Raw genomic sequence first — 24,257 nt, forward strand, 5'->3', positions numbered from 1 at the left:
ACAATTTCACACCTCAAGTATTCTCCGTGGTCCATTTGGACACCTCAGGATAACCGGTTGACTCGTTTAAGTCCAATATTACCTCCATTGTCTCTCCGAGATTGTCTACCACTAAGTGATTACAACCTAGTTCATATAGATCCACCTAACATGGAAACATTGAAACAAGCATGGGTCCACCCAGTAGAGGCATTGCAAGTTGAAGTTGCTGAAGTCAAGAGTGGATTAGCTCAAGTGTTGCACTTGTTACCAAGCCTACCTAGGACCGATCTTGGAACTGACACAACTTCTCCTCCAACAGAGCCAAAACCAGCTAGACTTACAAGTCATCAAGGGACTTCCTCCAAGGATCCCTCTCCAGCCATAATTAATAATGAAGAAGAGGAATTTGTGGCATATGTTCAAAAAGAACCTCCAGAGACAGAGAGGGAAAGGAAAATGAGAGAACAATTGGAGAAGCTTGAGGAGGTTATCCGAGCAAGGAAAAATCAGGAGAGTCAAACAGTAGATTCTGATGAGATGAATTTCCTTTTTGGGACAAGAATCCCTGAAAAGTTCAAGTGTCAAACTGACAGATTTGACAAGTCAAATATTGAGGCTCGTTTGGAGGTATTCCTCAATATCATAAAGATATGGCAAATTACTGACAATCAGATGAGGCAGGTATTCATGTCAACATTATCAGGACCAGAACTCAAATGGCTCACATAGTTGGAATCTACACTAACACAGAATTGGGCATTAGAAGTGAAAGCCTTCACTAAACGGTACCCCCATAACACTGAAGTAGATGAGGAATGTCGAGAGCTTGAAACTTTGAGATAACTACCAAGGGAAGGGTTTACCAACTTCTTAACAAGGTTTAGGAACAAGGTTGCCAAGATGGCAGATCGACCTTTTGAAGCAGAGCAAGTAAAGAAATTGATTGAGAACTTGTCAAAGCCTTATTATGATGTTCTCTACTATCAACATCTGCAGACTTTTGATGCCCTAATAGCCATCAGGACATGTGTTGAGAACAAGATCCTAAGGGATGCACAGTATCAAGACATAGGGAAGAATGCCAAGTGCGGGCTAGATAAGAATCCTGAAACTAATGCGATAGGTGTAGTCCAACAGTCAATATCATGTACAACCACTTCACCTTCACAGCCATTTGTAATACGATTAAATGATCCGTCCCAGAAGGCTCCTCATCCAAGAAGACAATTCACAGAATTAGGAATGTCTTTGGCCACAATATATGAAAAGTTGAAGAAGCAAGGTTTTGGGAACTACGACTCCAAGGGTGATCCGTAATCCTCCCCTGGCTTGGTACTAAGAGTATAAATACTGCTCTTGCCATACTCAAAAGAGACATACTACTGAAAGATGTTTCAGTTTACAGCATGCCGTTCAAGATTTGATAGACAATGGGACCATTAAAGTCAATGCCAAATGTCCTCCCAATGGTATCACCAATCCACTCCCTGATCATGTGAACAATCTAGATTAAGAAGCCACAAAGAGCAATCCCACTCAACTCATTGTATCCAGAGCTCATAAAAACCACATGAATGGCCACGCTTACAGGAAAATCATGAGTCAAAGGGCCATGAGGACTCCTAAGAGGAACGAATCATTAGAAGAAGAATCAAAAGATCGGACTCCCACCATTTATCCTTCCTCATCAACAGAAGTATATACCATTCCATACCTCCAACATTCATCATATTACCAACCTCCACCGTATCATCAACCTTCACCACACCATCAAAGAGAAGGAATTTCCTCATCCTATCACCCCTAATCTTCATATCCTACCTCTTGCATTACATCACCTTCATACCACCCAGCCTTATATCCCTCATCACCCTCATACCAATATCATTCTTAAGGTTCAATGTACAACCTAAAAGAAGGATGGATGGATGGGTACAATTGGAAGGATATACTTGCACTACCAGATTCCCCAAAGATGACTTCATCAACAAGATCAGTGAATACCGAGGGGAAGACCAGGATAATGATCCTACTTCTATGATTCAACCCATTGTACCTTAGGAGGACAACCCAAAGAACATTAAAGAAGTCACAAACGATCTCCTCAGAGCAGTAATGGCATTGGCAGTGGGAGAACAAATCAAGGAGCATACCTCCTTGATCTATATAGGGAGTAATATAGAAGATGATACTGAAATGACAGAAGTAGCTTTGGTTGAAGATAGGTTCTCCTCTAACAACCCTACAACAATGATCTAGTCAAAGGAGACCCTAAGCCCCCGGGTACTCCTGAAGAGAGAATGGGAAAAGAAGATAAGACTCATCTAGAGTTTGTAACTTTCCACCGATTTGAAGAACCATATTTGTTCGTTTCTGCAAAACCCAAGAGCTCAGGGGCTACATGAGCTCAAGCCTCGTCTTTTCAAAGGAAGATGTGTATATACGAAGCAAATAAGAGCACAAAGAATGATGGTCTACATGCACTATGCTCGAATCAACTGCAATGGGAAGACAATTGATGGTGATCAAAGATGTGACCGAGGCACCAGGATGGCCGCAATTAGTAGGTTTGAAAAGTTGGACTTTATAGAAAGAAGATTAAGCAGCCTTCACTAATCCTCACCCTTCAAAAAGTTCAGCTTTAGGGAATATGAGTTGGATGAACTCATCTTTGTGAGGAAACAAGTATCTGATATCAGCACCATTGAAGAAATAGTGGCAACTTTCTTAGAAGGAGAAGAAGGCCCTTTGCCACATCTCCTCATCCATCGAACCACCGAACCGCTCCTGAATTGGACTAGTATTGGAGAAAACTTTAAGTTTACTTATGCTACTAAGTCAACCAACTTGAATACCACTGAAAAAAGCATCAAGTCAGTTGTTAAGTCTATAGTTGAGTCTGTAGTTAAGTTTTTTGTTTATGATTTCATGTAGGCCTCCCCTCTCGAGGCAAGTCCAGAGTCCGTGTATGTCGAGTCTGTTACTCATTCTTTTATAAATGAAATTTCTGATCCCGAGTATGACTTGCCTCCTTTTTCTGATGATGATCTTAATAAAATATCAAGTGTTAATAAAACAATGCAAATCAAAGAAAGCCCAACCCATCCATAAGGATACCCAGGTTATTAACCTAGGAACTGACCAATGCCTTCAAGAGATAAAAATTGGCACTACCCTAGATGATGAAGAAGCAGAACAGATGATTAGTCTTTTAAATGAGTTTACCGAAGTCTTTGCTTGGTCTTATGATGATATGCCTGGTATAGACCCTGACATCGTGCAACATCGATTGCTGACCTATCCTAGGGTAAAACTGGTAAAACTGGTAAAACTGAAGCTCCAAAGAATGTGGCCAGAATAGAGAAAAAATCAGAGAAGAAGTTGTGAAGCTATGGAATGTAGGATTTCTACAAGTGGTGAAGTACCCCCAATGGTTGGCTAACATAGTACCAGTGCCAAAGAAAGATGGCAAGGTATGAATATGCATAGACTTCCGAGATCTTAACAATGATACAATCAAATGAATATACACCCAAAAGATCATAAGAAGATAACCTTCACCACTCAGCAAGGAGCTTATTGCTGCCAAGTGATGCCCTTCAGATTGAAAAATGCTGGGGCAACTTATCAGCTACATGAACCAATATTGGATCAAGGATCCAATTTCTGGGGCAAAGCATCGAGAGGCACCGATTCGTCACCTACAAGCCACTAACCAAGTGAGACAGTGGAAGTAGTCAACAAGAATGTAAAATCCATCCCTAAAAAAACAAAAAAAAAATATTTTTTAAAATATGAAAAGAGAGAAGAAAGAAATTGGCTGAGATTCATAAGGATTAGGCAGACAACTTACCACTTGCTTTGTGGGCATATCAGACTTCTATACGATCCTCGACTGGGGGCAACTCCTTTTTCATTAATATATAGGTTGAGGCAGTACTACTAGAAGAGATTCTGGTACCACCTTTCAAGGTACTTTTGGGTAACCGGTTACCTAAAGGAGAATGGATGAAGGCCAGACATGATGAACTCAACTTCCTTGATAAAAGGCATATGAAGGTCATGGATAATTTGAAGAAATATCAATTGAGAATGGCAAGGGCTTTTAACAAGAATGTGAAGCCCCATCACATAGAGGAGGGTGAACTTGTTCTTCGAGGAGAAAGAGCCCCAATTCATGACTCAAGAGGGAAATTCAGGCCCAACTGGAGTAGCCCATTCACTGTCAAAGAGATTTTACTAGGCAAAGCTATGAAAATCATAGATCACAACGGTGAAGAAATACCCAATCTAGTCAATATGGATCAACTCAAGAAATATTATGTCTAATAGGGTGAATATCCTGAACTACGTTAGACCTGATTCCTTTCGAGGGATACGTAGGCAACTTGACATGTGCAAGTGCGGTCTCAACCATCTCAAGGCAATGAATTGATTCCTAAATTAATAATCAAGGTATCTTAAAAAATCATCATAGCTTGTGTCCCCCAAGAATCGCCATCTGGCATGCAAGGCTATTAGGTATCGGTATTCGCCTATTGGTCCATCAATTCTTATCCAAGATTCTATCCCCCAAGAATCGCCATTTGGCATGCATGGCCATTAGGTATCTGTCATTCACCTATGGTCCTTGAAATTCTTATCCAGGATTCTATCTCCCTAAAAGTCATCACCCTATTAGGTATCTGTATTCGCCTATTGGTCCATCAATTCTTATCCAGGATTCTATCTCCCTAAAAGTCATCACCCGACACCAATTTATCAATGCCAATTCATTCCCCATCCTTAATCAAGTAAAAGAAAAAAAAAAAAAAAGAACTTAATGCAACAGTGGTAAAGGTTTGATTGTGTCAGCAATTAATGAGTAATGCTTTGATAAATCACCACATCTTCTCTTTGCTCATGATAACTACAGGATAAGTCATGAGCTTCTTGGATGAGACATTGAGAAAATGGACCTTGGACATAAGTATAATGGCACCAAGATTGCTAAAATCCATGAATATGCCAGTGCTTAGTCAAATTAGGTACATAGAGCTACATCATAATCTGCTCTGACAGATCTCTCAGCATTGGGATGCTGATCTACATGTATTTCTGTTTGGGTTGATTGAGATCTGTCCAACTCTTGAGGAATTTCGAGTTTACATGTTATCTCCACCTAAGTGCAAGTTGATTCAACCATCTTTGAAGAAAGATCATTCATAAGAGATTCAAGACTTGTTCGGATGGGAAAAAGAGAAAATGAAGTAATTCGTCAAATATGGAAAGATTAACAATCTTAAGGTGGCTAGGATCTTCATTCAATACCTATCACTGGGATGAATCCATCAGCAAAGGTCACAAGATGCTTATCTACTGTGCATGATAGCTCACTATATTCTCTGAACTCTAGGACATGGTGCACCAATTGTCTTGATAGAAGTGATAAAGCAATTGAAGAAAGGAAGAGATATCATTCCCACAGTCCTTGCAAAAACATTCAAAGGGCTTGATGACATGAACCATAGCCGTAGATTCAGACTTGATCATTATCATAGAAGTCCCGCCATTTTCCATCTATGGCTACTTGATAAGCTGACGCTGAACAGGCCATCAAATAGAAGTCAACTTGGGGCTCTTGGTTATCAAGGAAGGAGGGAAGCCCCGGAATTCAAACTCACTGGTGATTGGAAAGAGTACTTATAAGAAAGAACTACAAAAGGCATTGCGTGAAAATGTCCAAGAAAGCCACAAAAAGATTTTCTGATGAAGACCCAGGGCTACAACTATGTCAGATTGATGGGATTGACTCACACATCCTTTTATTTGCCTGCATACATCGGTTGACAATATGAGCTCGGGACAATGGACCCAGAGGAGATAGTGAACTTCCACCAGCCCCAAGAATTGTCTCCCCACTTTGTTACTTACCTATCTTGTCTACTGATGAACATATTTATGTGTGAAATCTAGGGTAGTAAAACATGCATTTTATATATTTAGAATGGAGCTACCTTGGGTTTTACTCGCTTTTTGTAGATTTTATATTTTCAAGGCCTTAAGGACTATCGGGCTCTATATCTCCAATTTTATATAAAAAGAGGTCATATTTCTTTTATGGTTGCGAAGAGGATGAAACTCTGAGCAAGATAGATATATTCAATTAAAAGTACACATTCGTTTGGTCAACCGTACAAGTGATTATTCTTTCCGGGTCGAAAAAAGAATAATGGATCAGAATTGAACCAAGATGCAAAACTAGCTCGTCTGCAGTTGTCCTAGGGGTACAAGGAATATTTCAAATACCAACAAGGATCGATGGACCACACCTTTAAGTGATTGAAGATTCATTTTTGGTAACAACAACTACCTAGCGTAGTTGGTGAGTTATGGAGGTCCCAAGTTTGAACCTTTTAGCTACCAATTTTTGGAGATTTTTTTAAAAAAGATTTTCTCTCTCCTACTCATCACTTAAAGCAAGGAAGTCGGCTAAGAGGGTTGTGCGCAAGTTGAAGAGCAAAAAATAGGAAGAAAAGGAAAGAAAAAGACGAGGAAAAGTCAAGGGTATGGATGGAATTTCTCATTAAAACAGAATATTGTTCAAATCCAAGCAAAAAAAAATCGGCCAAGGGAGGTTTCTTGCACAAAAAGAGAGAGAAAAATAGAAAAAGGGAGAAAAAATAGGAAAACAATGCTAGAAAAATCATGGGAGATTCTTTCTCCACACGTTTTTTCTCTTTCTCTCTTCTCTCTCCACCTCATCAACAAGATAAAAAAAAAAAAATCCCTTTTTTTCAGAAGCTAAAATCGTTAGCTTCCCTCCCCCATTCTCTATATAATAGAATCAACACAAGGGGAGGAGGTACTTCATTCTTCTTCTAGGGTTTTTTTTTTTAGTTCTCTCTCTCTCTCTCTCTCTCTCTCTCTCTCTCTCTCTCTCTCTCTCTCACTATCTTTAGTTTTAGTTCTTCTTTGTTTTTGCTTTAATCACTTTTGTAATAGAATTTTATTTCAATTAATGCAAGCACTCTTTTATTTTTATTCAGTATTTTATGTTTATGATTTATGCAATTGAGTTGTAATTTTTAAGTTATAGTTCTAGGCTTAGATCTAGGTGACAAGATCACGAGCCGTGGAGCATCTAGGTTTTTTTTTTAAGATTTGTTTTCTCCAGGCCTAGAAATTTTAAGTTTGGTTCATTCCAGATCTGATTTTTAGGGTTGGCAATATCTCAAATCACCCAAGCTTTCAAGTTCAAGCATTGATTCAGGTAGGGAGGCTTCTTCAATAGTCTTCTCTCTCCCCTCTCATTCCCTCTTTTTACTAACATTACTTTCTTAATTTAAGATTTTAATTTTAGTCGTTATAGTATTGCTTTCCCTTTCCCCCAAGGTTCATGGTTAGTGTATGTGTTGGCTTTGCCCTTCCTAGCCATAGAACCATCATTTTATTATTTTTATTTTAATTATCTCCCTTTCCCTAAAGCCAAGTAGAGTAACCTTGTAACAGTGACTCTCTGGTCAAGTAGGGAAGCTCATATTATGATGCATCTCTCGAGCTAAGTAGAGAAACATACTTGTGAGCCTCTCTCTAGCTTTATCCCCTTTCTTTTACTTTATTTTTATTTCAGCGTTTTTTTCCTTCATTGCTTTTTAATTGCATGGGTTGTTTATTTTCAGTTATTTATTTATTTAATGTTAATTGTGTAGCTTGCATATTTAAATTCTTAGATGACGAATGGTTAGGATGTTATTTTAGATACATATGTTTAGGAAGGTAGTTGAAATTAGATCATAACCATTAATCGGTTCACTTTCGTATTATTAAAAGAAGTCAAAAATAAAGTGGCTGCTCTCTTTGTGCTCAACCCATAGCTACACTGATCTGTACGCTTGCAGTTACATTTTAAATCCTAATACCTATGGTATGAAAGTTGTTTCCCTCCCATGTAATTCACTTGGTAATAAAATAAGGTGATGTTTGGATTTTAGCGTCATTCCAGTTATTCTAATGAAGACTTGAGTTGTGGAATTAATCGTGCCTTAAAATTCAAACTACTTAAATCAGGAAAAAAAAAAGAGAGATAAGTTTTCATTCCAAAATAAAAAGCCAAGTCTTACCATATATGTATAAAAAAAATGAACATTAGGAGGGAAAAACAAAAACAAAAAAGCAACATTTGTGTTTTGTAGGAACAATAGGAACAGATCTCTAGAGATAACCATCCTCATCTATGCCATAGTCGGACCTACTTACGAAAGTCATCAAATTACTAGATGTAACAGTATCTTGTGCTGATCGTGGACCCGCCAGTGGTGTTGTGAGGTCCTCAATCTTGGTGGCCTGGTCAGCATTCTGTTCCCTCATAAAAGTAACCCACCCATTCTGGGAGGCACAAAAGATGGTCAAAGCAAGGAGTAATAATGAAAAGAAAAGATAAAAAACAATCTATGAAAATCCTCACCCTCAATACAAAATTCAAAAATCAAAAGAAATATTTTTAATCAAGAATCAAAATCCAAAATTCAAATCAAGATGCAAAAATCAAAATCCGAAATCAAACTTCAAAGTTCAAAATCAAAACCCAAAATTCAAAAAAAAAATCATAAACAAATTAAAAATAAAATTCAGATCAAATTTCATAGGTCAAGAATCAAAGATAAAAAATCCGAAAAAGAAAAAAAAAAGAAAAATAAGAAGAATCAAAGATCAAAATTCCCAAAAAAAAAGATTCCAGTTCCTAGGTGTAATTTAAAAGGTTTTGCCGCCAAAAAGAGAAATTCAAAAATAAATCCTCATGATAGTAAAATTGTGATCATATGGCAAGCAATCTACTTGGTAGATAAAAACACATGAAAGTGAAATTGGTAGATGAAAAGTCAAAATTGTTGAGGTAGAACAAAATTACCACACAAAGATTTCAAGTAAAAAAATCCAAAAATCAAGATTCTAAATCAAGCATCAAAATTCAAGTAAAAAATCAAAAATTAAGATTCCAAATTAGGCATCAAAATTCAAATAAAAAAGCAAAGATCAAAGATTCCAAATCAAGAACCAAAAGTTCAAGACCAAAATGATTAAGAACCAGAGGCTTAAATCCAATGGTCCAATCTCATTGACCCTGTCCCAGATAGCCCAGTCCAGTTCGAAAGAACCCGCTTAGAAGATTAGATAGCCCAGTTTGATTCAAAAGAACCTACTTGGAAGACCAGATAACCCAGCCCGGTTCAAAAGAACCCACCTGGAAGACCAGATAGCCCAACCCGATTCAAAATAATTCACCTAGAAGACTAGATAGCCCAGCCCGGTTCGAAAGAACCTGCCTGGAAGACTAGATAGCCCAGCCTGGTTCGAAAGAACCTACCTGAAAGACTAGATAGCCCAGCCCGGTTCAAAAGAACCCACCTGAAAGACCAGATAGCCCAACCTGATTCGAAAGAACCCGGCTAGAAGACCAGGTAGCCCAGCCTGATTCGAAAGAACCCACCTGGAAGACCAGATAGCCTAGGCTGATTCGAAAGAACCTACCTGAAAGACCATATAGCCTAGCCCGATTCGAAAGAACTAGCCTGGAAGACCAAATAGCCCAACCCGGTTCAAAAGAACCCACCTGGAATATTAGATAGCCCAGCCTGATTTGAAAGAACCACCTGGAAGATCAGATACGTTTTGGACAAGGTGGGAAGTGAGAAATGAACTCACTTCCCCTTTTATAATAAGTTATGGACCTAAGGTCCATTTAGCTGGGCACTTGTTTGGTCCAAGTGGGTTATTCCATCATTTGGGACACGTGGGTCCACCTCCTTAGACTCCTAGTGTACAAGTCATAAGGAAGGGTGCGTGAGAGTGTGTGGGTCATTTGGGAATAGCCGTGATGTGGGTGGTGGGGTCCATGAGCATCAGAACCCATTTAACAACATAATGGGCCACCGGATTCGGCCCAGGTGCTTCCATTGGCCTTGTTTCCAATAGTCAAGGTAGTGTTGTGCCTTGACTGCCTACTGTTCCCACTTGGTCATTCCCTAGGGGGTTGCCCTAGGTTGCATGCATGGTCTTCCAGCCATTATAGTACATGCGGGAACTTGGGTAGGGAGGTGTCGGGTCACTTATTGCTTGGGGTCGAAAGGCTTGAATCCCCTCTAGTTGGACTGGCATGAACTGCACAAACAAGTGGGTCATCCCTTCCTTCATTGCAATAAGCTACCACGAGCCAAAACCCATCGGTAACCTTTACCTCCGGTCCAAGGTCTATCACAAAATTTCAAATTAGACTGGGTTAGGAAATGGGTGTAACACTCCCCTCACCTCATAAGAATTTCATCCTCGAAATTGAACATACCTGCTAAGTCATACAATCAAGGGTATTACTTCTTCATTTCATCTTCTTGCTCCTAAGAGGCTTCTTGCTTGAGGTGGTTCATCCACTTCACCTTGACGAATGAAACTGTATGATTGTGAAGGATGTGGTCCTTCCGGTCAACAATCTTCTCCAAAGACTCCATATAGGTAAAATCCTCATCCAACTCATGGGATACATATGTCAAAACATGACTCGGGTCGAGTATGTACTTCCTCAACATGGATACATGGAAGACATTATGGATGCCCTCTAATTCTAGTGGTAAGGCTATACGATATAGCACCAGTCCTATGCTCTCCAAAATGTCATAAGGTCTCATATACCTAGGACTCAGCTTTCCCTTCTTGCTGAATCGCATCACTCCTTTCACTGGGGAGATTCATAGGAAGACCTTGCCTCCTACATTGAATTCTAGATGTTTCCTCCTGACATCTGCATAACTCTTTTATCTGGATTAAGCTGCCTTGATTCTCTCTCTGATCACACCCACTTTCTCACTAGTTGCCTATTGTGAGGGTAGTGGCTGGAGAAATACCTTCTTTCCCTCTTTTGGGGGAGGAAAAAAGACTTACATTCGGCCCTCTCACCTCTCTTTCTCTTTTTTAGGGAGGGTGTGTCATGTGTGCTTTACCCGAGGGCCCCACACCACTGTACCACCGCTCAGAGATACATGGAGGCCTATTTCGTAGGAGTGTAAAGGTCGTCATTGAGACAAGGATTTGATGATGGTCCGATATGGGGGATTGGGATCATACAAAAAGGGTTGGAGTCACTACCTAGGATTATGGGCCTAGGACCCAAGGATAGGTCCGATTCCTGAGAAAAGGGCCCGAAAGTTGGTCTGGTCCAGAGATTTAGGGTATGTGTTAAGTTACAGAAGCACCCAATCTACCCGGTTTAATCGGTCTTCCTACTAGATGCTTAAGAACGAACATTTTCCATGATTATTCCTATTCTGCATACATGGCTAAATTATCACACATATGTACATTAACTGAATTTAAATGATTATGTACACTATAACAAGGTCAATATAAAGTCAACATTATGCTAATTTGGGTGAGAAATTATACCTAAACTTGACCTGCCGGCACGAACTGTCTTTTGGATTCTCTTAGCTCAGGGGAAGATGGTCTTGACCTCTAACTTCATTTCTCGAGAGATGTTGATTGGATAGAGTTCCAACTAGGAATGGTTACTTTCAGATTTTGACTACAATATCAATTTGGCAGAGCTATCGCTAGAGATAGGTTACTTTCGGATTTTGGATGAGGTGGAACTCCAATAGAGCTTCTGCTGGAGATAGGTTACGGGAGGGCTAGGATGAGGTGGCACTCCGATAGAGCTTCCACTAGGAATAGGCTATGGGAGGGCTAGATTGAGGTAGCACTCTGGCAGAGCTTCTGCTAGGAATGGGCTGAGATCTAAATGTTGAAGAACTTCGAAGGCCCAAAGAACACTTTGAAGATTCAAAGGAATCTTACAAAGATCTCTCCGAAGACTTGAAGAACCTCAAGAGCAGGTGGGAGTCTAAGGGTAAAATTTTTCTACACAAAATCTCACTCAAAGAAGGCAAAGGATTGAAGAATTTCGAACGCTTGAAGAACACTTTGAAAATCTGAACAACTATGAAGATCTCTCCAAAGACTTGAAAAACCTCAAGGGGGAAAGGGGAGGAGAGAGGGCAGAGCTTCTCTACTATGGATGCTCCTAAGAGACTTGAGTGTTTATTGTGTCTCAAACCAAAGGAAGGGGGGGTACTTATAGAATTTTTGAACCAATGGGGAGGAAGGAGGAATTTCCTTAACCAATGGGGTGAAAAAGTGATTTTTCTAAGCCAAAGTGGTGAAAGTATGAAATTTTAGACCAATGGGGTGGAGGGTAAATTTCTTTGGCCAATGGGGGGAAAAGTAATTTTTTTGGGTCAATAAGGTAAAAGATGCCTTTGTGGGCCAATAGGAGCTCATAGTGTAGGATACGCTAACGGGACAGTGTAGTGTGGACAAGCGGATGAAGAGAAGATCCCTTCATCAATATGGTCATCAAAACACAAATTCTGACCATCGATGGCAGTTTACGAGATTGAACAGGGGTGCACGAGAGGTCAAAAGGGGTACTGGAGGGGTGGTAGGGGTGTTGGAGGGGTGGCAGGGGCACTGGAGGTCTAACAGGGGTGCTGGAGGGGTGGCAGGGGCACTGTGGTCTTATAGGGGTGCTAGAGGTCTGGTAGGGGCACTAGAGGCTAGGCAAAGGTGCTAGAGGCTAGGCAGGGGAGCTAGAGGGTAGACATGGGTGCTAGAGGGTAGGCAAGGGTGCTAGAGACTAGGTAGGTGTGCTAGAGACTAGATAGGGTAGCTGGAGACTAGGCAGGGGTGCTGGAGGTAGGGTAGGGGCGTTGGAGGCTAGGCACGAGTGCTAGAAGGTTGGACGTACGGTAGGCCATGGATGCGCAAGGTAGGCAGGGTGCATGTGAGGTGGGTCATGGACGTACGAGGTAGGTGGGATGCATGCGAGGTAGGCCATGGGCATGCATGGTAGGCGGGGTGCGTGCGAGGCAAGGTGTGGGTGCTTGCATGGGCAGGGTTTTGTGCTCATAGAGTAACTTCTGGGAATGATTGTGGGAGATCCGATAGTCCGATTATGACGTACCATATATCATTGGAATCATGATTCTGAGTACTATGCATTCATATAGTCACTTAGGATCAAATTCCTTTGTATATAAAACATCATAATTGGACCCTTCTTTTCTCTCACATGAGGTTTTCAGGATTTTAGGTGGGTATGGAATATTTTCAGGTTGGATTACCTCAATAAATTATCATCTCTGTCGATCAGAAGTAAAAAGTTGCATCTAAGATCTGTAGTTTATCATTGTCGGAGGAGGGTGACAAAATTGGGTGTCTATAGAATGCCCCTCTTTAGCAGAGGCCTGTGCCAACAGCCAAAGGGCAAAGAAAAGAGCGACCACATTTTCACCTGGAGCATGTACTGCCGTCATCTTGCTCATCAATGGCGGAGTTGAAAATAGAATAGGTAATATCTCTTAACTACTATAAAGTTTAAGACTTACCTAGGCTGTCGATTATAGGAAAGAAATTCACTACTCTTCCAATCCTGCAAAAAATGTTAGTACTTTGATCCTTGACTTTTCCAAGGCTGGGCTTTTATGTGTCAACTTAGGGAATTTGGTCTCTAGGCTGGGTCTTTTGAACCAATCTAGGCTATCTAGGACCGTCGATTACAAGAAAAAAATTTGCCGCTCTTTCAATCTTGCAAAAGATAAAAATATTTGATTCTTGGATTTTCCTTGGCCGGGCTTCCGTGTGCCGGCTTAGGGAATTTGGTCTCCAGGCTGGGTCTTTTGAGCCAATCTGAGATATCTGGGACCATCGATTACAAGAAATAAATTCATTGCTCTTTCAATCTTGTAAAAGACAAGAATAATTGATTCTTGGATTTTCCTTGGCCGGGCTTCCATGTGTCGGCTTAGGGAATTTGGTCTCCAGGTTGGGTCTTTTATGCCAATCTGGGCTATCTGAAACTGTCGATTACAAGAAAAAAATTCGCTGCTCTTTTAATCTTGCAAAAGAAAAAAATATTTGGTTTCTTAGATTTTCCTTAGCTGGGCTTTCATGTGCCAGTTTAGGGAATTGATCCACGAGATCGGGTCACTTGGAGCCGATTCAAAGAGATTGGGCCACCGGGGGCCGGGTCGATGAGATTCTTTCTTTCCTTTATTTTTTCTGTTGATCGGGGTTCTTGAATTTGAGTCATGGGATTGGAACCTTGAATTTAGGCCCTTGAATCATGAAATTTGACTCTTGATTTAGAATCTTGAATTTTGTCTTTTGATTTGGAATCTTGAATTTTGGCTTTTGATTTGGAATCTTGAATTTTACTTTCATGTGATGCAATTTCAATCTACCAATTTCATTTTCACTTTCCCTTTTCATGTGATATAGTTTTCATCTACCATACAAATTTTGACTTAAATTTCATCTTCCACTTTCATCTACCAATTAAATTTGCTTTGCATTTCACCCTCTACTTGAATTTGATTTTTACCTTCCCATTTTAGGTGATGTAACTTTTATCTACCAATTAAATTCCAACTTCCACTTGAATTTGATTTTCACCTTGTAGACACCCAATTTTGTCACCCTCCTTTGGCTATGATAAAATTTGGATCTTGGAAGTGACTTCTAGCTTCCGACCAATAGGGATACTGATGGAAACATTCCCCTACCCAAAACCCTAGAAATCCCTACGCGGGAGAGAGGAGGAGGTCTAATTTTGCTTTTTATATACGAAGGAATCCGGTTAAGATGATTCTACACATGGATAGTGCTCAGAAATATGATTTTGATGGTATATGGTATGCCAAAAATGGACCGTTGGATTGCCCACAATCTTCCTTGGAAAATCATATTTTTTCTGCTCGCATGTCACGCACACCAACCAGCCAGCCAGCTAGCTAGCCCAGCTAGCCCAATAAGCCCAGCCTGGCCTGCACGCCCCTACCGCATGATGCACGCCCCTGTCGCAAAGCCTACGTGCCCTTGCTGCCAGTTGCGCCCCCCCACCACACAGCCTGCATTCCCTTGTAGACACCCAATTTTGTCACCCTCCTCTGGCTATAATGAAATATGGAACTTGGACGCGACTTCTGACTGTCAACCAACAGAGATGCTGATGGAAACATTACCCTACCCAAAACCCTAGAAATCCCTGCCAGAGAGAGGAAGGTCTAATTTGACTTTTCATATATGAAGAAATCTGGTTAATATGACTATATAGATGAATAGTGCTAAAAATATGATTTCGACGATATATGATAAGCCAAAATCAGACAGACGGATCTCCAGCATTTATTCCCAAAAAGCAAGTTTTTTCAAACGCATGTCGTGCCTTCCCACACATATGCCGTGCACATGGACAGTCCCACTAAAAACCTGGAGAAATCCCTCACCTGACCCAAACACCCTAAAATTCATCCCCTACCTACCGAGATAACCCCAAAACACTCCCTGGTCTAAAACCTTAGAAATCCCTGTGAGGGAGGGAAGGGGTCCAATTTTGACTTTTCATATATGAAGCAATCCCATCAAGATGACCGTACAGATGGATAGTGCTCGAAAATACAATTCCGATGATATATGATATGCCAAAATCAGACCAATGGATCTTCGGCAATCATTCCTAGAAAATCATGTTTTTTTGCGTGCATGTCACGCACACTGGCCCTTCGAGCCCAACCAAGCCAACCAACTCTACCAAGCCAACCAGCCAGGCCACACACCTATGCACTGGCTTGTCGCATGCTGTGCGTAGGCCTACGGCACGTTGTGCATGGCCCCGCCGAATGTTGTGTGTTGCCCCACAGCACGCTGTGCGACGGGCGTGCGTGGGCCTGCCGCACAGTGTGCAGGCCCCAACCGCACACCATGCACATGGCCTGCACACCGTGCACACTGTGCCCGCACACCATGCACACATGGCCAGCACACCACGCACACGTGGCCCAAACACCGTGCACATGGCCCTCACACCGTGCACATGGCCCGCACACCCATGCATTCATGCACCCGAGACATCACCTGCACCCCCGGTAAAATTTTCCCTCTCTCGCTTTTTTAAAAACTGCCTTTTCTAGTAAAATTTTCTCTCTCCTCTCGTTATTCCAAAAATTACCTTTTCTGGTAAAATTTTCTCGCTCCTCTCGCTTTTTTGAAAACTACCTTTTCTACAAAATTTTCTCTATCCTCTCACTTTTTTGAAAACTACCTTTTTCAATAAAACATTCTCTCTTCTGATTTTTTGAAAACTACCTTTTCTGAACTTTCTCTCTCCTCCCGCTTTTCCAAAAATTGCCTTTCCAAGCTAAAATTTCTCTCTCCTCCCATTTTTTCTAAAAACCCCCTTTACCCACTAGAAAAAAGCCCTCCCCACCCATTTTTTCCTTCAACCCCCCTTTTTACGCATTGGACAAAAATTCTATCCCTTCACTTTAGGCAAGAGCCCCCCTTTCATCCACATGATAAAGGGATTCCCCCTCTCCTACTTGGTTGAAATAAAACTATAAATACCCCCCTCTCCCTCAGAAAAAAAAAACACTAACAAAAACCTGAATCCCCTTTTAGAGTGAAATTTTCCTCACATCCCCCCTCTTGATTTTCTTTTGATCTTCAGAGTGATCTTCATCAAGATTGAAAAACTCATTCAGATCTTCGAAGTGTTTTTCAGGATCTTGACGATCTTCAATCCAAATTCCTAGTTAGATCCAGCTTTTAGCTAAAAATAGTATATTCTTGAGCCACCTCCCTTTAGTGTTCTTGAGTGTTCTTGAGATAGAAACCCCCCTTTTTTTGAGGTTCTTTGGGTCTACGAAGAGATCTTTGTTAAGATCTAAAACTCTCTTCAGATCTTCAAAGTGTTCTTTGGGACTTTGGAGTTCTTCAATACATTTTTAGGTCAGCCCATTTCTTTTTCAAAAATAGCCTTTTCTAGTTGAACCTCTATTCAAGTGTCCCTGGAATCTATCCAAGGATAGCCATTCCTAGTGAAAACTCTACAGAAGTGCCACCTCAGCCTAGCCCTCCCTTAGCCTATCCCCAGCGGAAGCTCTACTGGAGTGCCACCTCATCCCGAGCTAGAAATAGCCATTCCTAGTAGAAGCTCTGCTGGAGTGGCACCTCAGAAATAGCCTTTCCTAGTTGAACCACTGTCTGAGTGTCCCTAGAATCTTTTCAAAAATAGCCATTCCCAGCGGAAGCTCTGTCAAAGTGCCACCTTAGCCTAGCCCTCCCTTAGTCTATCCCCAGCGATAGCTCTACCAGTGTGCCACCTCATCCTAAGCCCAAAAATAGTTTTCCTTAGTCAAAGCTCTATCCGAATCCAAATCCGAAAGCAACCATTCTTAGCCGGAACTCTATCCAGATACCATCACAATAAGCATCTCTCAAGAAAGGAAGTTGGAGGCCAAGACCATCTACCCCTGAGCCAGGAGAACACGAAAGACAGTCTGAGCCAGAACCAATCAGGGGCCCACCCCTCTTGACCTGAAATAGGGGTTAAATTTAGGTATAATTTCTCTCCCTATTCAAGCATAATGTAGATATCTAATAAGGTTTTTTTTAGTGTATATAATAGTTTGAATTCAATTAATGTATATATGTGTGATAACTTAGCCATACATGTGGAATAGTAATAATTATGAAAAATATTCGTTCTCAAGCATCTAGTAAGAAGCCAGGTTGAATCGGGTAGATTGGGTGCTTAATACCTATCCAACTCTGTAACCTAACACTTGCCCCAAATCTCTGGACTAGAACAAATTTTGGGCCCTTTTCTTAGGAATTAGGCCCATCCCTGGGTCCTAGGCCCATAACCCTAGGTGGCAACTCTAAACCCCATTTGTATGATCTCGATCCCCGAATTGGACCATCATCAAAACCCTCGTCTCAAATGATGAATTTTACACCCTTATAAAATAGGCCTCCACGTATCTCCAAGTGGTGATATGGAAGTGTGGGGCCCAGAAGCGAAGCACACACAAGACTCAAGCCACCTCCCATAAAGGTGAAGAGGGAGAGAGAGGAGAGAGGGTGGGGATCCCTCTCTGGCTGCTACTCTCATAGTGGCAACTCCACTGGGGGCGAATGTCAAGCTTTCAATACTAGATCCTACCTTTAAATGCAAGAACATTTTTCACAACATTTGTTTGAAAACATGTTTGGCTAACCCCTTGTTTGTAATTGTATTCGCTAACCGCATCATGCATCGTGCTTGAAGTGAAATCATTTGGCGAGGGACTCCTTGTCATGCCCACACCCTCAGGGAGGTCAGCGCATGTCATGGAGAGTACTCTGAGAGCAAATGATACCTGGTTCCTTACAAGAATGAAAGGTATCATCAAACGGTGAGGATGTTGTATTTGTGCCAGCATCCTCGGGGAGGTTCGTGCACTTTATAGCATTCTGAGATTGAATGCGTCATCAAACGGTGAGGATGTCCATATTTGTGCCAACACCCTCGAGGAGGTTCGTGCACTTTACTGCATTCTGAGATCGAATGATGGTTACCCCACATTACACTCTTTCACACAATCACTCATGGTTCCACCACATTGCTTAACCTTAAGTGTAGTCACGAGTAATGGGAAAGGAAGTCACCCCCTAATCTCGTGCCTTTGGGTATATCAAAAGGATCATGTATCTTGCGTATATAGTTCCTATCAATAAGCCTTGTAGGTCCTATTGCATCCACCGCTTGCTCATATCATGTAGAAAATAGATGAAGAAGCTAGGAGTGCCACAAGCTAATTATAGAACTTGTTTGGGTCCTACACTATATTTCTGTCGTAATGAATTACTTTCCTAAAGTGGGTTTTGGATAAAAGGTGTCCCTCCTCCTTAAGAAAAAAGTCTAGATACGTGACTCAGGGGCAATCCCGCCAAAGTCACGCCAAGTCCCAAGAAGTCCTGAGAAAATAAGGCGGAAGGACACCTAGTGGGAAAAGAGCAAAGAAAGTATGACTTTATTACATGGAATGTCTTATGAGAATATTCTTGATAAGCCAATTGTACGAATCTCCCACTTATGACATTGGGTGGACCAGGGGCATCGAACCCTATCCACCCCTATCATTAAGCGGACTAACTTTGGATGGATCATTGGTTGATAATCTAATGAATGTGTGAACAAGGGGTTGGGAATTCAAGAATCCAAAAATAAACCACTTTTGGTTCAGGCATAATTCCACATCTCAAGTGTTCTCTATGGTCCCTTTGGACGTGTTAGGGTTATCAGTTGACTCGCCTAAATCTAGAATCACCTCCGTCATCTCTTCAAGATTATTGTTTGAGATTTAAAATGTAACCACAAGCATACGGATCAGTGTAGCTATGGGTCGAACACAGGGAGAGCAGCCACTTTATTTTTTTATTTCTTTTAATAATGTGAAAGTGAACCGATTAATGGATGTGATCTAATTCTAATTACCGTCCTAAACATATGTATCTAAAATAACGTCCTAACCATTCGTCATCTAAGAATTTAAAGACGCAAGCAACGCAATTAAAATTAAATAAATAAATAACTGAAAATAAACAACCCACGCAATATGAGCTAGAGAGACACTCACAAGTAGGTTTCTCTACTTAGCCCGAGGGATGCATCATAATATGAGCTTCCCTACTTGACCAGAGAGTCACTCTTAAAAGGGTTTCTCTACTTGGCTTTAGGGAAAGGAAGACAATTAAAATAAAAGCAATAAATTGATGGTTCTATGGCTAGGAGGGGCAAAGCCAACACATACACTAGCCATGAACCCCGGGGGAAAGGGATAGCAATAATGTAACGACTGAAAATAAAAATCCTAAATTAAGAAAGAAAGGGTAGTCAGAAGAGGGAATGAGAGGGGGGAGAGAAGACTACTGAAGGAGCCTACTTACTTGAATCAATGATTGAACTTGTAAAAAAAATTGCTCCACGGCTCAATTGCATAAATCATAAACATAAAAGGGCTGAATAAAAATAAAAGAGTGCTTGCATTAATTGAAATAAAAAAAAAACTATTACAAAAGTGATTGAAGAAAAGATAAAGAAGAACTAAAACTAAAGAGAGAGCAAGAGAAAGAGAGAACAACTAAAAAAAAACTAGAAGAATAATGAATTGTCTCCCCTCCTCTTACATGAGTTGTATTTATAGGGAATGGGGAGGTAAGGTAACAATTTTCTCTTTCCTAAGAGAGAGAAACCCACAATTGATTGTGAGATCTTTTGAGACCAAAAGTGCTAAGATGGAGGAGAGAGAAGAGAGAAATAAACTTTAAAAAATTTCCTATAATTTTTTGCTTATTTTCTTTCCCCCCATTTTTTTTCTTAATTTATTTCTCTTCATTTTCTCCCTCCAAGGGACAATTTCCTTCTTGCTTTGTATGATTTGGACAATATTTTGATGATGAAGTGGAGGAGAGAGAAGATTTGGACAATCTTTGGTTCTCCCTTTTTTTTCTTTTTTCTTTTTTTCTTCTCTTCTTGCTTCCATGATTTTCCTTGCTTCTAATTTGATGTAGAAATTCCCTCCATGCTCTTAGTGCTTTAAGTGAGTAAAAAGCAGAAAATCTTCAATAAAATTCTCTAAAAAAAACAACCATGAGATCCGAACTTGAGACCTCTTGGTGAGCAAGGGAATTTTGTACACCATAGCTCACCAACTACACTAGGTAGTTGTTGTTACTAAAAAAAAAATCTTCAATCACTTAAGGATGTGGTCCAGCAATCCTTGTTGGCATTTGGAGTATTCCTTGTACCTCTGAGACAATTGCAAACGGGCTGGTTCTGCATCTCGGTTCAGTTCTGATCCATTATTCTTTTTCTGGCCTGGAAAGAATAATCATCTATACGGGTGACCAAAAGAATGTGTACTTTTAATTGGACACGTCCATCTTGCTCAGAATTTCGTCCTCTTTGTAACCATGGAAAGAAATAGGACCTCTTTATATGTAAAATTGAAGATATAGCATCGGATAATCCTTAAGGCCTTGAAAATATAAAACCTGCAAAAAGAGAGTAAAATCCAAGGTAGCTCTATTCTAAATATGTAAAATGCATGTTTTACTACCCTAGATTTCACACATAAATGTGCTCATCAGAATTCCCCCACACTTAGACTTTGCTAATCCTCGAGCAAAACAAAAAGAAAAAGAATAAAAACAAAAAACCTAACTCACTTTCGTAGGAATCATGGTTGCACTTAGCATGTACAACAAGTCTTTAAACCACTAGGTTACCCTAGTGGACGAGTTGTATCTCGTGGGTGTTTGCAGTGAATATACACCCAAAATTCAGAATAAACAAATCCCAATCTTGGCTAAAGGTAAGGCTCATACCGAACCGGAGCAAAGATAATTTCTCTACAAAGGACCCCCACACTTGGACTTTTATTACCCTTTATCAATTCCAGGCACTAACATATTTCTTAATTTGGAACTGACCTCGTCTCTTCCAAAACATCCTTATCTTAGGGCAAAACCACTTGTGAAGAAATAGGGAACCAATGACTAAGGCATTGGAGTATTTTTGACCAAACATGTTACCAAGCATTAATGATATTTGCACATTTTTTTTCTCTTTTTTTTTTTTCACGAATAAACTCTATTCTACTCCACTACTTTTGGCCTGAATGATATGGTGGAGCAAACACCAGACACCCAAGTTACTATGTAGCTTCGCTTTTTGCATATGCCCACAAAGGCAGTGATGCTAGAGTTACTTCAAAAGTTTCCTCCTAAGGAAAAGGGATTTCGATCAAGACACCACGCTTCCTGAGGCGCAATGCCCTGTCTAGTTCTAAAGGAATCAACTCTTATTCTTCTTTATACCACATTTCTCATTTCATTTAAAATTGTACATTTATCAACCCATGCCAAATTAAAAAGAATGTCTCAACTCCAAATCAAAAGTACAAGGAACCCACAGACTTACATATGGTCCATCACTATAAAACAAGGGTCTCTTATTTTTCAAAAGAAAGTCCCATCTTAAGACACAGGCTTGTTTCTTTCTTCTCAACAGGGTTTTTATACATTCAAAATGGGTACCTTAATCAAAACTTTTATTTTCATACATCAAGCAACCGAATGGTCTGATCATTACCCAAAAGCCAAAGTAGGACTTCATCCTTAGCAAGCTCAAAAATAAAAAGGAAAACAAACAAAACAAAGTGAAAAAAAAAACAAAAACTGGTTTCCCTCCCCCACACTTAAGTCATGCAATGTCCTCAATGCATGGAAAAAATTAAAAGCAAAGACAATGCAAGGGGGTCATACCTGATTAACAGTTAATCACCAGTGTAAAGAGGTTCATGGAGATCCATGACCTCTTCACTACTAGTAGTGGGAAACTCGAGGAACGGTTTCAAACGCTGACCATTAACCTTCGAAATTACCCCTGTTCCTGGATTCAAAATCTCCATAGCCCCATGGGGATATACATTATGAACAATAAATGGGCCATCCCATCAGGATCTAAGCTTACCAGAAAAAGATGCAATTGAGAGTTGTACAATAAGACCTTATCACCAATTACAAAAGATTTACGCAGAATGTGTTTATCATGGAAAGCTTTGATCTTTTTCTTGTAAATTCTAGAACTTTCATAGGCTTCATTCCTAAGTTCCTCCAACTCAGATAGTTGGATCCTACGATGAATTCCCGCATCAGACAAATCAAAGTTAAGCTTCTTAATGGCCCAAAAGGCCTTATGCTCCAACTCAACTGGTAAGTGACAAGCTTTCCCATACACCAAACGGTAGGGAGACTGGCCAAGGTCAGTCTTGAATGCAGTCCGATGGGCCCACAAGGCATCAATGAGCCTAAGGGACCAATCCTTACGGTTGGGATTAACAGTTTTCTCCAAGATTTGTTTGATCTGCCTATTAGACACCTCCACTTGGCCACTAGTTTGGGGGTGATAAGGGGTAGATAACTTATGGGTGATCCCATACTTTTTCATTAGGGCCTCAAAAGGCCGATTATAAAAATGAGTACCCCTATCACTAATTATTGCATGTGGTGCACCAAAGCGGAAAAAATGTTCTCTTTGAGAAATTGGACCACCACTTTGTGGTCATTAGATTTACAAGGTATGGCCTCTATCCATTTAGAAACATAATCAATGGCCAAAAGTATGTACAAATTTCCAAAGGAATTAGGGAATGGTCCCATAAAATCGATGTCCCATACATCAAAGATCTCAATTACCAAAATAGGGTTGAGGGGCATCATGTTCCTTTTATTGATACGGCCAAAAGACTGGCAGGCAGGCAAGCCTTGCAAAAATCAAAAGCATCTCTAAAAAGAGTGGGCCAATAAAATCCGCATTGGAGAACCTTTGCGGCAGTCTTCTTAGGTCCAAAGTGTCCACCACATGCATGATCATGACAAAAAGAGAGAATGGAATGTTGCTCATGATCAGGAACACTTCGTCGGATAATCTGATCTGGACATATCTTAAACAAATAAGGATCATCCCAGAAAAAGTGCTTAACTTGGGAATGAAACCTATACTTATCTTGGGTGGACCAGTGAACCGGAGTCACACCTGAAACTAAGAAGTTGACAATGTCAGTAAACCATGGTTCACTGGACATTACAAATAATTGTTCATCTGGAAAGTTCTCGTTGACCGGAGAATCAACAGTCAAGGAATTGGGAAGCCGGGATAAATGGTCTGCAACTAGGTTTCAACTCCTTTCTTATCCCTAATTTCTAAATCAAACTCTTGCAAAAGTAAAACCCACCTAATGAGACGGAGCTTTGGCATCCTTCTTCTGAACTAGGTATCTAAGGGTAGAATGATCAGTATACACCACCACATGTGAACCAACTAAGTAAGACCGAAACTTTTCTAATGCAAACACAACAGCTAAAAATTCTTTTTCAGTGGTTGTATAATTGAGTTGTGCATCATTTAAGGTCCTACTAGCATAGTAAATGACAGTGGGCAACTTATTAATTCTTTGACCCAAAACTGCTCCTATGGCAAAATCTAAAGCATCACACATCAGTTCAAAAGGTTCAGTCCAAACAGGTGGTTGAACAATGGGTGCATTGGTCAACTCCTTCTTAAGTTGCTTGAAGGATTCTAGGCACTCTTTGGAAAGCTCAAAAGTCTGATCTTTGACAAGTAATGAGGTGAGAGGTCGGGCTAACTGACTAAAGTTCTTAATAAACCTTCTGTAGAAGCCTGCATGCCCTAGAAAAGACTGAACATCCTTAACAGATTGAGGAGGTGGTAAATTATCAATTAAATCCACTTTGGCTCTATCTACCTTAATTCCCTCCTTGGATATTACATGGCCTAAAACAATACCAGATTTAACCATAAAATGGCATTTCTCCCAATTCAAAACCAAATTCTTAGATAT

General features: G+C 40.5%; 1 protein-coding gene across 1 annotated transcript in view; it reads right to left on the reverse strand.

Annotated features, from left to right (window-relative positions):
- Positions 1–1,381: 1,381 nt before the first annotated feature.
- The window catches only part of LOC122092913, a 71,876-nt gene continuing 49,000 nt past the window's right edge, over positions 1,382–24,257 (reverse strand). The window contains exon 4 of the mRNA XM_042663215.1: positions 1,382–1,469. Coding sequence (XP_042519149.1) covers positions 1,382–1,469 — 88 coding nt within the window. The remainder of the gene's footprint in view (positions 1,470–24,257) is intronic.

The sequence above is a fragment of the Macadamia integrifolia genome, chromosome 11 (genome assembly GCF_013358625.1).
Source record: "Macadamia integrifolia cultivar HAES 741 chromosome 11, SCU_Mint_v3, whole genome shotgun sequence".
Taxonomy (NCBI): domain Eukaryota; kingdom Viridiplantae; phylum Streptophyta; class Magnoliopsida; order Proteales; family Proteaceae; genus Macadamia; species Macadamia integrifolia.